The sequence below is a fragment of the Orycteropus afer genome, unplaced genomic scaffold, assembly GCF_000298275.1.
Source record: "Orycteropus afer afer isolate SDZICR_OR568_19922 unplaced genomic scaffold, OryAfe1.0 scaffold00123, whole genome shotgun sequence".
NCBI lineage: Eukaryota > Metazoa > Chordata > Mammalia > Tubulidentata > Orycteropodidae > Orycteropus > Orycteropus afer.
The window spans coordinates 2,858,061-2,872,421 of record NW_006921710.1 but is presented as its reverse complement, the minus strand read 5'-3'; the positions used below and the strand labels follow the sequence as shown (position 1 = coordinate 2,872,421).

The window sequence follows — 14,361 nt, the reverse complement described above, 5'->3', positions numbered from 1 at the left end:
CATATAATATATATATTATATATATTCCTACAGTCATGCATCTCTAAACATCCACACTATGTTCTGTGAAATAGAACATTGTACAAACATCATATTATATACAGGCAGTCCCTGGAGTACAAGTGCATTCTATTCCTAGGTATGTCTTTAAGTCGAATTTGTGCGTAAGTCCGAACAGTTAGGTAGAGTTCCTATCTAATGTTGTTTGTGTTACTATATAGTGTGCCTTTCTATGCATAAAAAACATTAAACGAACACCTCCAGATACACTAAAACATTTTAATATAATAATAAGTAATAATAATGTTTTGAAGTGAGTCACAAAGTAGCACCTTTTTGTTACATTATGTACCTCAGATTTTTAATGTAATAGGCTTTATAAGGGATGGGACCACAGACACGTGTACTCGGCATCACCCAAGTATGTATTATGCAGTGCATGACGGTACTATAAAAGACACCTAGAAGGTACATTTAAAAGACTTAACATAAGAAATAAATCTAAATTATTGTATTTTCAAACGCCACTGGATCATCTTGTTTACTCCTCTTGGAGGCCAAGACATCCCGACTATTCCTTTCATGCTTGTGTTGTCATGATTTCAGGGAGCTGAGCAGTAGGAGAGGCAGTTATGGAAACGTGTTTATTAAAAGCCCAGTGATAAGCAATCATGTTCGCTTATGCCTGTCAGTATTCATCTAAGAGGTATTTTGATATGTGATCTCTTGGTGAGCCAGGAGTGTCAATTAACTGCTCAGCACTGAAATAGAGCTGTGTATAATTGATTAAATTTCACTTTCTCCGAATTCTTCCACTGGGTTAAAGTTTTAGTAGGCCTTCGGCTTTCCCTTATTGAGGTGTCCTACCTGCTACTGATGTTGTGATAAACACCCACTTGCACTTCTGTTCTGAATTATAGGCTGCTAACAGGAAACACCTTTTCTTTTCTTATAGCTTGAACTCTGAGAAGGAATTTTGTCATTCACTACCTGGAAGCTTAGCACCAAAAAGATCTATTATTCATATTTATTTTGTCTCCATTTTAAAATGTTCAGAGATTTTTCTGGTCCTTTTTGTTTCCCAAGCATACTAGTCTGTTGTTGCTGCACCCCTGTAGTATACAGCCCTGTCCTTCCCAGATTATACCTGGTGGGTCCCAGGGGCCAGGTGGTCTGAAGGTCTGATCCTTTGCTTGCCCTGGCCCTTGGTTTTTATTCACCAGATGATGATGTTGGGCAGGATGAGAGGGCTGTGCTGCTTTTAAATTCAACTAGTGAGAGGGTAAGGGAAGCTGGGCCATCTCAGCTTTCTGTTCCTCTGTCTTTAATGAGTGAACTTAAGTCTTTCCAAAGAGTGACCTTAGTAATGTTAAGAACATCAACAAGTATTGAGAAATTATATGCTAACAATTATAGTAAATGTTCCACATTCATTATCTCACTGACATTCTCACAGTAGGTTCATCGTCCCTGTTTTACTGCTGATGAAGCTGAGGATGAGCAAAGTGAAGTGCCTCGCCAGGCTTCTGGATAGTGAGCGGCAGAGCTAGCAGTCAGACCAGGCCTTTCAGCATCCAGAGCCCAAAGTCTTAAAGAATGGGGTGGCCAGCCTGACGGTGGCCACTCAAGAACCTTTGGTTGGGAGTTGTTGAACTCTTCCCATTATTTTTCAGATCCTCTGGACCACGAGCCTGCTGTATCCCCAGTGCTCCCTCGAAAAGAGCGAGGTCCCCAGGATACTGGCCTAAATGAAGATGAGCGCCTTCTCCCCAAAGACAAAAAGACCAACTTGTTCAGCGCCTTAATCAAGAAGAAGAAGAAAACAGCCCCGACCCCTCCCAAACGCAGCAGCTCCTTCCGTGAGATGGATGGCCAGCCAGAGCGCAAGGCGGGCAGTGAAGAGGAGGGCCGAGACCTCAGCAACGGGGCCCTGGCTCTCACGCCCTTGGACACAGCTGAGCCAAGCAAGTCCCCCAAGGCCAGCAATGGAGCCAGTGTCCCCAATGGAGCCTTCCGGTCTCCTCACCTGTGGAAAAAGTCCAACACGCTGACCAGCAGCCGATTAGGAGCCAGCGAAGAGGAGAGTAGCAGTAGCTCCAGCAAGCGCTTCCTGAGATCCTGCTCTGCCTCCTGTGTGCCCCATGGGGCCAAGGACACAGAATGGAGGTCAGTCACGCTGCCTCGGGATTTGCAGTCCACAGGAAGACAGTTTGACTCGTCCACATTTGGAGGGCACAAAAGTGAGAAGCCAGCTTTGCCTCGAAAGCGGGCAAGTGAGAACAGGTCTGACCAGGTGAGCAGGGGTACGGTGACTCCCCCACCCAGACTGGTGAAGAAGAATGAGGAGGCAGCTGATGAGGTCTTCAAAGACACTGCAGAGTCCAGCCCAGGCTCCAGTCCTCCCAGTTTGACTCCCAAACTCGGCCGTAGGCAAGTCATGATGGCTCCTTCCTCTGGCCTTCCCCACAAGGAAGAAACCGCAAAATCTAGTGCCTTAGGAACCGCTGTGGCAGCTGAGCCGGTGCCTCCCACCAGCAGAGCAGGGTCAGGTGCATCTGGAGGTGCCAGTAAGGCCCCTGCAGAGGAGTCCAGAGTAAGGCGGCACAAGCAGTCCTCTGAGTCGCCAGGGAGAGACAAGGGGAAACTGTCCAAGCTCAAACCTGCCCCGCCCCCCCCGCCCCCAGCCTCTGTTGGGAAAGCTGGAAAGTCCTCTCAGAGCCCAAGCCACGAAGCTGCCACGGAGGCAGGCGCCAGCGCTAAAGCAAAATCCACGGCTCTGGGCACGGATGCCGTGAGCAGTGATGCTGCCAAGCCAAACCAGCTAGGAGAGGGCATCAAAAAGCCTGTGCTCCCTTCTGTACCAAAGCCACAGTCGTCCACCAAGCCATCGGGGACTCCGACCAGCCAAGCCCCTCCTTCCTCAGCTTTGCCATCAGTACCCTCATCCTTGGGAGGAGACCAGCAGTCTTCTACTGCCTTCATCCCTCTCATCTCTACACGCGTTTCTCTTCGGAAAACTCGGCAGCTTCCTGAGCGGATTGCCAGTGGCACCATTACCAAGGGCGTGGTCCTGGACAGCACCAACGCTCTGTGCCTTGCCATCTCCAAGAACTCTGAACAGATGGCCAGTCACAGTGCGGTGCTGGAAGCCGGCAAAAACCTCTACACCTTCTGTGTGAGCTACGTGGATTCCATCCAGCAGATGAGGAATAAGTTCGCCTTCCGAGAGGCCATCAACAAACTGGAGAACAATCTCCGGGAGCTTCAGATCTGCCCAGCAACCGCAGGGGGTGGCCCAGCCGCCACTCAGGACTTCAGTAAGCTCCTCAGTTCAGTGAAAGAAATCAGTGACATTGTACAGAGGTAGCAGAAGCCAGGTATCAAGCCAGCTAGAGCTGCCGCAGCGTGTGAGGACTACCCGTGCCCATGATGGTGACGGACAAAGGACCAGTGAACCAGGACCTTGGCCAATGAGTTCTGCACAGGCAGAGCTGAGGGGCCGCCATGGAGTACAGCCCGACTACCTATGTGTGCACGAACTGTCCACATGCACTTTCCTCCTAAGCCCTGGCTCCCTGAGCCCTCTCTGTCCCCTGAGTTTTATCTGTGGAATTCCTTCTCTGTGGACTGAAGTCAGCATGCCAGGGTTTCACCAGGCTCTTTCACATATATTGCTTTAAAACTGAGCTTTTCAGGGCAGGTGGGAATGCAGAAAAGGATTCTCGTTTTTATTTTTCCTCTTGGCTATGTCTTACCTCTCCATTCTGTTCCGCTACCCAGACTAAGTGTCCTGAACTTGAGCCTTTTCACCAAGGCCTTGTGAATAGTCACCTCTGCCCACCCCATGGAGGAAGCCTTTCCACTCAGTTTCCCAAAGTTGGCCCTTTTAAGGTAGACTCATTTCCAGAGCTGCATGCCGAAGAAGGGGTTGCCTAGCCAGTGCTGGCAGGCGGTCGTTCTGCCCCTCCACTGGTGCCTGAGGGCCAGGGCGCTCCCTCACTCCTCACGTGAAGGACAGCTCTGATTTGGGGCATAAAACAGGGTGATAATAAAGCAAGACAGCCTTTGAGTCCGGGACAGGGAGGGCGTCTGAAGAGGACCGTAGTGTGGGCAGTGCGCTCATCATCTATCCTTTCCGTGTTCTGGAGCCCAGTTCCTTGTGCTCCTGTGATACGCAGTGTTAATCCTGGATAGAAAGCTTGAGTCTTCAAGGCAGTCTGGTCGCTGTCACTGCAGACCCCACAGCAGAATGGGAGCAGGCCAGCAGGCGATGGGTGGCTAGTTGGGGAACAGCCTGGTGCTGAGCGAGCCCAGGGCTGGGCATAGCAGCTCTGCAGTGGCCTGGGGTTACCATCCTTTGACATTTCCAAGTGCCCTGGAAAAGTCCTGATTTCTGACCTGCCCCTTGCTATACTCTTCTGCGGCAGTGAGATTCTTGCAAGGCCCTCTCCTTCATGACAGGGCAGTCTCCAGTTTTCTGGAGTTGTTGAAGAATTTCAGAGTTCTGCCCTCACTGGGCCTAGCCACCTGTGATATGGAGAGGAGCCAGCAGCGGGCACCAGCACACAGACAGGAGGCAAAGGGCTGCTGGCCCCACGGCCCTCACGGTGGTGGCGCTCTGGACTGGGCAGATGTGTTTTATTTAATTACCATGAGCAATGCTTAGTCGAGTGTTTCTGTGGGTGTTGTCAGGGATTGTTCAGAAGACCACAGACAGATGAAGCTCCAGAAAGTATTTCAAAGAGCAGACCTCCCTGTTTGGTGTCATGCATTTCTCCTCCTGGGTTGCCTGGGAACAAAGCTGAGGTGCTGCAGTTATGACTTGTGGGGCAGGGTCCCCCATTTCCTTGACCTTGATCCAGAGCAGCTAGTTAAAGAGCAGGCAGGCACCTGCCTGGGCCTCATGGCCGTGCCCACAAACAGCACTTCGAGAAACCAGAAGACGCCCTTTCTGTTGCCCTTGCCTTCTCATGCCTGGGATTAGCACAGGCTCTATTTTTATGCTACTCACCTAAACTTGTATTTTATTTTTCTGGTAGAGATGGTTTCCCCTGATCATTCTATGCTGGTCTCATAGCACATCACCTCTTTGCCTCCCTCTCCACTGCCCCCGGACTGCTATGTTACACAGACTGAGGGAGGTGCTAGACCACCACCACGAGCGGCCTTGCAGAGCAGAGCAAAACCACCCCCTGCAGATTCCCCGGACTGGCTGTGTCTATGAGGTACTGGTCTCTTTTGTTAACATGATGGTGCCACTATAGTTTGCATTTGTATCTTGGTATTATGCTCTTTTATAGACCTCCTCTTTTATAAATGACGTGTAAATAATTTCCCACTGTCCTCCCTCTGGAATGCCTATGGTATCTCCTTTCCTCTTCTTTTGGTCCAATACATTTTGTTTCTGTATATGACTCTGTGGTTTTTGAATCCAAATCTCTCCTCTGTAGTATTTTTTAAATAAATAAGTGTTTACACATTAGGTTCTTTGGCAGATGGTTTTGGTCTGTAATCCTTCCCTGTTGTTCAGAGAGTCATTGCATGCGTGGCAGGGGGGTGAAGTTCTTGTTTTCCTGCTGGAGCTGGAGGCCCGGTACGTGGAACAGAAGAGAGCAAGGACGGGGTTGTGGCAGGCCCGGGTTTGCTGCCCAGCTGCCTGGACTTACCTCGTGTCCTGTGTCGTTAGCAGCCACTTCTCCAGCAGTTTCCTTGCTCTGAGCTCAAGCCCTTCCTGCGCCCTTGGTACTTATTTGCCAGCAGCTCAGGCTTTTGTCGGCTCACTGAGAGCTGGCTCGGTACAGGCCACACCGACAGGCAGTGGAACGGGAGGACCAGCCCAGAGGGGCTCTGCTGACTTTCAGGCCATCACGATGTCATTTAAATGGGCAGAGAAGATAATGTTCTGAATTTCTTGCTGGGCCGAAAGAATTAATTACCTCCACAAGTATAATTTTTCTCTTTTTTGCCCTTGAACCCACTTTCTGTCACTGCCCTCAGCCCCCAAAGTGCCCCTCATTTATTCATGTTTCACATGCTGGGTATCTTATTTCTTTGTGTGAACGAGGATGAGCAGAGGTGTGCTGGCCTGTGAGGGGCTGGAAACAGCACCGGTGGACCACGCTGGGGCCTCTCCCGGCTTCCTAGCAAGGGCACTGTCAGGCAGGGTGTGCGGCCTCTTCCTCAGCTTGGTCTCCACTTAACACCAGCTGACAGCTTGGAAAGTGGAAGTTGGGGAAGTAAGCAGCGCCCTCTGATAATGATACTTATTAAGCCAGTAGACTTGTCAGAGGATACAGATCTTGCTCACCAAGGCATATTGAAGAGCACGGTTCAGTGAAACCTCTACAGGAGACTTCGTCAGTGAGATGTGGTGAGAGCCTCAGGAAAAGGGACAAAACACCAGCTCAGGAGGAGAGCGGGAGGACCACCTGACCGTGCTCCGACCCAACAGCTGCAGGCCGCTCGAGACCAGACCATCTTCCCTCTCGTTTCAGAGACAGAGCTGGCCTGGGCTTGCATAGCTCACTAGTAGCTGAACCATACCTAGAAGCCAGATCTTCTGAGATCGAGTTCAGAGCTTTTCCCCTGGTAACAGAGTCTTCCTCTGAGTGACTACTTCCAAGTCTAAAAGAAGACATAGAGTGTTTATAGTAATAATTACAGTTTCCTCCGTCCTCCATGGCAGACATGGCCCATTTCACAGAGTCTTTGCAGCAGCCCTTCTGGGCAGGGGATGTGCCTTGTCATCCCATTTCCTGAGGCTTGGCAGTGAAGTTCCTTGTCTGAAGTCAAAGCTTGTATGTGATGGGGAGGCCAGGACACGGCCCACACATGACACTAGTCACCTTGTCAGACATGCAGTGAACAGTGGCTGCACTAGTAAGAGTAAAATTCCTGATCTCCACAATAAGAATCACCTGTGTGTGTGTGTACACACACACACACACATATATATGTATGTCAGCTGAGCTTAAGAAACTTGGTATATGACTATACAGCCACAGCAGTTAAAACACCAGGTTTTACAACGCCAGATATAGACCAATGGAACAGAATTGAGAACCCAGAAGTAAATCCATCTACCTACGTGAAAAATCTACAGCTGATTTTTGACAAGGGACCAAAACTCATTAAATGGGAAAGAGGTAGTCTCTTTAATAAATGGTGCTGGCAAAACTGAATATCCATTTGCAGAAAAAGGGAACAGAAGCCATTTCTCACACCATACACAAAAATGAACTCAAGTTGGATCAAAGATCTGAATGTAAAACCGTAAAGACCAAAGAAAACATAGGAACAAACTTTGGGGGGGGTACTAGTTAAGGGCATAAATACACTATTAAATATAACTAAACGTACACAAACACCAGAAGACAAAATAGATGACTGGGGCCTCCTACAGTTTAGACGCTTAGGTACATCAAAAGATTTCACCAAAAGAGTAAAAGGAGAAACCCACAAACCGGGAAAAAATATTTGGTAACGACATATCGGACAAGGGGCTAATCTCTAAAATGTGCAGAAAACTTCTACACTCCACCAACAAAAAGATAATCCAATTGAAAAATGGTCAGAGGACCTGAACAAATACTTCACCAAAGAAGGCCTTCAGACGGCTAACAAACACATGAAGAAACACTCGTGGTCGTTCGCCATTAGGAAGATGCAAATCAGAGCAACAGTGAGCTGTCGTCTCATGGCTGCCCCAGTTGCAAAGTTCAAAAAAAGAAAACAGCAGATGCTGGCAAGGGTGTGGAGAGACTGGAGCCCTCATATACCACCAGTGGCGCTGGAAAATGGTATGGCACTTTCTTAAAAAGCTGGAAATGGAAGTACCATATGACCCAGTAATCCCACTACTAGGTGTATATCCTAGAGAAGTAAGAGCCTTGACACAAACAGGTATGTGCACTCCCATGTTCTTTGCAGCTCTGCTCACAATGCCAAAAAGAGGGATACAACCTAAATGCCCATCAGTGGAGGAGTGGATTAACCAACTGTGGTGCGTGTGCACCATGGAGTATTATGTAACATTAAAGAACAGTGATGAATCCGCATAGTATCTCATAACACGGATGTACTTGAAGATTGTTATGCTGAGTGGAATCAGTCATAAAAGAACAGATAATTGTTTGAGACCATTATTGTAAAAACTCAAGCAAAGGGTTTCACAAAAAAAATACTCTTTGATGGTTACCTGGGGTAGGTGGGGAAGAGAGGGTAAACCACTAACTAGAGGATAGAAGAAGTGTATTAACTTGGGTGGAGGCAAGAAAAAAGAAGAAGAGAGTATTGTGGTCTGGGCATTCTGGGTCATTGTCTCTTAATCTTTTTTTAGGTCATAGAGTTCTTGAGAATCCAATGAAAGATACAGATCCTAGCCCCAGAAAAATGCACGTGTGTGTACATACACAACAGTTTGTAGATGATTTTGAATCCTACCCTCAAGATCCTAAACCAAGGGACATCCAAAGACCAAGTCCGGCAAAAAGCCAGAGGTTACTGTTGATACTGTGATTATCACAATATAAGAGTCAAATGTGTCCATTTTATTTTTAAAGCATTAAAATAAGCTAAAAATAGTCCAGGTGCCCATCAAAGAAGAGAACCCACTCCCATCAAGTCTGTTTCAGTTCATAGTGACCCTACAGAGCAGAGCAGAACTGCACCATAGGGTTTCCCAGGCTGTAGATCTTTGGGGAAGCAGACGGCCTCAGAGATAAATGATGGAGTGTCCATGCCGTGGAATATTACACGGCAACAAGAACGCACAGACTTTTGTCACACACGACAGTATGAGTGAAGCTCGCCAAAAACGTCGAGCAAAAGAAACCAGACACGAGAGGCGTATTGTGAGCTTCCTGTCATTTTAATAGGCCCACCCCCCCACTCCCCATCTGTAGTCAAAGTCAGGATGGAAGATAACCGAGGGCGGAGGAGGGCTGTGCTAGGTTGGGCCACAAAGGGCAGGTCATATTCTGTTTTCTTAATCTGGGTGGTACTGCCTGATGAGTATGTCACTTGGTGAAAATTCATCAAACATACAGATGAATTTAGAATTTGTGCAGATTCTGTATGTATGTTATACTTCAATAAAAGTTTCTTAAAATACTGGGCCACATCTGTGCACTTTCAGCCTTTTAGGCATGCTATATTATCATCGAAACCCTCACCCCCCTTAACAAGGGAGGTTCTGCCACTGTCCGCATTTGACAGGTGAGGAAACTGAGGCTCAGAGATGTGAAGCAACTTGCTCGGAGTCAGACGGCATATGGCCTATCAAGGCCATACCCACTGTGCTGGACTGCTGTGTATACAGTGCAGGCAGCCACTACATGGCCTGCAGAGATCTGCGCTCCAGGGCCAGGTTCCTCCCTCAGTGGCGAAAGAGAACAAGCCAAGAATTGAAGCTGGACCAGCCTCTCCACGTGTTTGGGATATTTTATAGGGTGTGTCCCTGAAGTGGGTGCTCTGGGGAATCAGTTTCTAGATTTTGTCTTGAAACAGAGTAGGTGAGGACAGAACTGATTAACCATAGTGTGCCCCTGTCAGTCCCTGCCCTTGTTCCTGGTGGTTACCCAACATTGAGAACAGGGCCCCCTGGTTCAGGTACTGTCATTGACATCATCAGAGAAAGCTCAGCTATTGTCTGAGAAGGCATTCCCAACAGGCTCAGAGGGGGATTTAATCACAGCAATCCTAACACATGGAGGAGTACCCTAGCGCTCTCTTCAGGGTGAAAAGTTGGGGTGATGGTAGAGGAATTTGTCACACAGTATCTTTGGCATTGGAGCAGGGTTTGCGAGAAGGTGTCTTGTTTTCTGCAGTGATTGCCTATGGCTTGGTGGCCCCAGCAGATCCCTCCCCCTTTTTTTCTTAAGCATTTTTATTAGTGCTTGAGACATACTTCAAGAAAATACAGAGAATAATATGCTCTTCCCTTTTTAATAGCTAAATACTTTTGCATCTTCACACCTAAGACTTCTGTGTCCTGCATAAATACAGTGAAGGGAGCCAGGCTTCTCTGGGTTGGGAGGTGAGTCACTGGTGAGGTGAGTGAGCACAGGCTGCTGGGGAGCTAATCGCTCTGTTTCCAAAACGAATGTGTCGGGAAGCGTCGCACCTGCACTCGTCTGCAGAGTGCTCTTCCTTCTCAAGGAGAATGTGCAGGCAGTGGGGTGGCGTGAGCAGGCCCAGAGTCCTTGCCACAAGGCAGTGGGGTTGATACAGAGTGGGCCAGGGGGTTAAAGACTAACGTAGTCCAATACAGTGGGAGTTGATTTAACAGCTCAATGCCCTTAATAGTTCTGATTGTCCTGATTTTCAGGGTTATTGAGCTTGAATGTATAAGCAAACGGCAAAGGATAGCATTGTTGTTGACTTTTGTGAGGATGAAAGCCTAACAACAGTATAACCACTCCTTTGAAGGTCCCCGCCCCCAACACACACACACTTGATCTCAGGTTTCTCTGTGGAGGTTAATCTGATCCTGCTACATTAAAAATCAGCTCGTGTCTACGTGAAGCGTGTGTCTGAAGTGTGTGTGAAGATAGGCAGGAGTAGCACAGTGAGGTGTCCTCTAAGTGCTATTAACTAGTGGTCACAAGCCAGTTCCTTTTCTACAAGTGTGCGTCGCCCAGGGGCCCTTGCTCCAGAGCACCCCTCTGCCATGGGTCTTTGGCCCATTGATTTCACTGGGTCTCTCTTGAGCATGCTCTCTTTGGCTTCTTTGTGTGTGGGAAGGGGTAAGGGAGGAGTTGATTGTCCAGCCCTCCTTCAAACAAAGAGGGTACCAGCACACACAGGTATATGAGTATCAGCTGGGATCCTACTTGCCTTTGCACTCAGGGCCAGAGCTGTCTAATTGATAACTCGAGACTACTTTTCTTAAGGATTTTGCCCTCCATGGTTTAAGGGCCAAGTGTTTGCCTTATTAACGAACAGACAAGGACCCTGGAATGTGTCCAACTCTGTAAGAGTGTCATGTTAGCAGGTGGTGGCAACACCCCTTTAACATCCTGCTGAATCGTCCCAGACATTGTTAGTTGTCCACCCCCAACTCTGGTGCCATTGTATTGTTGTGTTGTCCCCAGTAGCCCCTCGACGCAGGGCACAGGTTTCAAGGCCTAGGGCAGCCCTCTGTTTTTGAAGCAGCAGCAGCGAGAAGCTCCATGAGGAAGCAGCTTGCTTTCACATAAGGTGATGTTCTGACTCCTGTCTTCCTCTCCCATCTTACCACCCCAATTTCTACTCCCCAGTCAGCTTGGTTCTTTGTAGCTCCGATCTGTCACCCCTTAATGAAGTGGCTTTCTGGCTGCCGAGGATTGAGAGCTGTTACTGCGGAAAGCAAGTCACTAATAGAATGGAAAACACTGAAATACTCTGAGGTGCCAAGCTGGGCCCAGCCCAGTGTGGTTCTAAACGGCTAATAAAAATCCACCAATTAATTGTGACAGCTCAATGGAAAATTATTCAATTGTGAACAGGGGCAAGCTGCAGCTCAGAAGGAGGAGGGGGAATGTTGCTATAGTAACATCAATATAAGTTCTCATTTCAGAAAGCAGTTGAAGCGAACAGCATCAGACTGCGGCACCTGACATGGGATGAGAGGCAGGAGACACCAAAGCCGAGAGTGAGAGGGCTGCTCTGCCCGCCCCAGGCCTGCAGCCGTCGCGTGTTGAGCTCTGGCTTTCCCAGGTGGAGAGGTCATTTTCCCAATGCTGCTTGCTCTGAGAAACCAGGGAAGGAGCAGTCAAGTGGGGAGAAAAATAGACCCTCCATGTGCTTCCCTGTGCCTTTTGACTATGGGTATTTTACCAACTGCCAATTAAGGGGATGCTCAGAGAGGTGTGTGGGTATGTGCGGCACAATTTCCATTTCCCCAACGTTCAGCCATTTGCAGCTCAGGAAAATGAAGTTCCTCAGGCACTGAGGGCCTGTAGTTAAAAGTCAGGGGAGCTTCAGCGATTGTTACAACTTTTATTTCAAAAGATGCACACAACACATGTCCTGTTTTGAACATTTGAAATACAGCCTTGCCAGAGCAGACATTATTCCTTCCTCATTCATCTCCTAGGGGACTTGGGGCTTGACAGATACCCTGGCACAGAGACAGAAGGACAGTTACCAGGCAGACAAACAGCTGAGTCAGAGGCCATCCTACTCCAGAGTAGTGCTTTCTTGCCAGAGGGATCTTGGGTTGATGGGCTGGAAAACAGGATTTTCTTTCTTTCTTTTTTTCCCCCCCCATTTTTAACTTTGAGAACCATAGCCTGTACCCAGTGGAATGTACTGATTCACAGTTGCATTGTGGATGTCAGCTACAGACATCCCTATGGAGGCTGTCAAAACTTTGATTACCTCACGATCATCACTCAGTCCCCCTGCCTTCACGTGGAGCCGGCACAACCAGCTCTGCCCGTTCCCATTCATTGCAGAGCAACGTGCTCAGCTCCGTGCTCCTGGGGCCGGGGGACTGAGACCACCAGGGGAGGGAGGGCGGTTGAGACCGCAACGGGCTTTATCAGCTAGCTGGAACAACGGTAGCATTTTCTTCTTAATCAGATTACAACTTCCCTTTTTCCTGCTTTTGGGGTTTTGTTTTACTTCAGCAGAGTTGGAAATCAAAAGTAAACACCTAACCAAATCTGCTAATGATTGGTAATAATAAAACCGAAGTTGTCTTCATGTCTTGGTCTTTGAAGCTTGAGGAGAAGACTGGGTGAAATGAGGCGAAGGTCGGTGGGGGCACCCTTTCCAGGCCACCGCAGCCCCTTCACCGCCGGCCAAAGCGGAAGCTGAAGCCACCTTTCTTCCTACTGTAGCCGTTGAGCTCCTCGGCCAGGTTGCCCAGTGGGCCACTGGCCTTCTCGCCATCAGCTGGGAGAAAGCTGGTGGCCTCGCCGCCATCATCCTGCCTCCCAAACCGAAACCGGAAACTGGCACTCGGCAGCTCTTTGGCTATGACGAGCAGGGCCAGCGGCTGGGGAGCTCTTGGCTGCCGGGAGGAGCCCCACACGAAGTTAGGTCGGTGCCCCCGGGCCATCTCAGCCCAGCGCATCTCAGCTCTGATGCCACCCATGGTCTCTCCAGGCTCATCTCTGTCCACTAGAGGAAAGCAGGTGCCCAGTGACAGGAGGAGGAGGTAGGACAGGGAGTAAAGGCACATCACCTGACCCGGAGGGAGAGAGGAGAGGAGGTTACAGGCTGTACATGTGGGGCGTGTGCAACAGCTTGTCAACGGCACTTCCCGGGGTCCCAGCGACCGCTGAGGCACGAGCTGGTGCCACCACGGAGCCTGATTCCAGCCAGCGTTGGGAACTGTCACTAGGCTGGGACCAGGCCTTTATTTTCTTAGCAGGCTCCGGAGCTGATTGCACCAATTAGGCTGGTTCTCACTCTCCTGAAATCCCCTGGATTTGACTGCCTCTGCCTCTCGGCGCTGTAATACCGCAGCTGTCGGAATGGCTTACAGCCGTGCAGGCCGCCCCCAGGAGAGCCACGGGGATTTGGGTTCATTTTTCTTTTATTATAATTATTGACTCTTGGGCCATATCATCTCAGAGCCATTGGGTAGAAAGTTAAAAGCATCAATCTCCGTTTTCAACTTAATAATAAATGGATCTGGGTAAAACTGTTTAGCTGGGCCACTCTGCTAACGTCTCTAACGTGGAAATGAGTGGCTCCAAACACCAGGAAGTGGATTTGATGGTCCTAGCCTGGCTTACAGAGATAGCCTATGTAGGGGGCGGGAAAAAGGAGTGGGGGAGCCTGCAGAGAGGGGTGGACCATGTCTGAGCCAAAAACTCACTTCCCAGTAAACCTAATTCATAGGTACTGTTACTCCCATTTTTTCAGACAAGAAAACTATGGGAAAGGCTAAGCGATTGTGCTCAGATCTCACAGGTAGGAGGCCGCAGTGCTGGGATACGTGATTCCAGTTGGGAGAGATTCTCGGCACATCAGACCTGTGTGCAGCGCTTTCTGTACACACCGGGGGCAATCTGCGAAAATCAACAGGAGGGGGTATTTTACCCCAACTTTACAGAGGAGGAAGGAGCTCTGGTGGCACAGGGCCTAAGGCATTTGACTGCTGCTAACCAGAAGGAAAATGGAGCAGTCTACTTCCATAAAAATTTACTACCCAAAGATTTGGAAGCCCAGTGGAGGGCGCTATGAGTCAGAATTGACTCGATGGCAGTGGTTTTTAAAACAGGCACTCTGGTGGTGTAGTGGTTAAGGCATTTGGCTGCTAACCGAAAGGTCAGTGGTTTGAACCCACCACCTACTCCACGGAAGATGAGGCGGTCTATCTCTGGAATGATTTACTGCCTTGGAAACCCATTGGAGGTGTCTGTGAGT

The 14,361-nt window shown here is 49.0% G+C and overlaps 2 protein-coding genes across 2 annotated transcripts in view; one reads left to right on the top strand and one right to left on the bottom strand.

The window, feature by feature from the left end:
• ABL1 (ABL proto-oncogene 1, non-receptor tyrosine kinase) overlaps window positions 1-3,367 on the top strand; it is a 65,701-nt gene extending 62,334 nt beyond the window's left edge. The window contains exon 11 of the mRNA XM_007944221.2: window positions 1,674-3,367. Within this exon, the coding sequence (XP_007942412.1) occupies window positions 1,674-3,367 (1,694 nt within the window). The remainder of the gene's footprint in view (window positions 1-1,673) is intronic.
• A 9,408-nt stretch (window positions 3,368-12,775) lies between these two features.
• Window positions 12,776-13,518, bottom strand: LOC103199937 (pyroglutamylated RFamide peptide). The gene is made up of 2 exons (XM_007944346.1): window positions 13,399-13,518; window positions 12,776-13,171 (listed from the first exon to the last, which is right to left on the bottom strand). The coding sequence occupies exons 1-2, from the start codon at window positions 13,516-13,518 to the stop codon at window positions 12,776-12,778; spliced, it is 516 nt and encodes a 171-aa protein (XP_007942537.1).
• Between the last annotated feature and the right edge of the window lie 843 nt (window positions 13,519-14,361).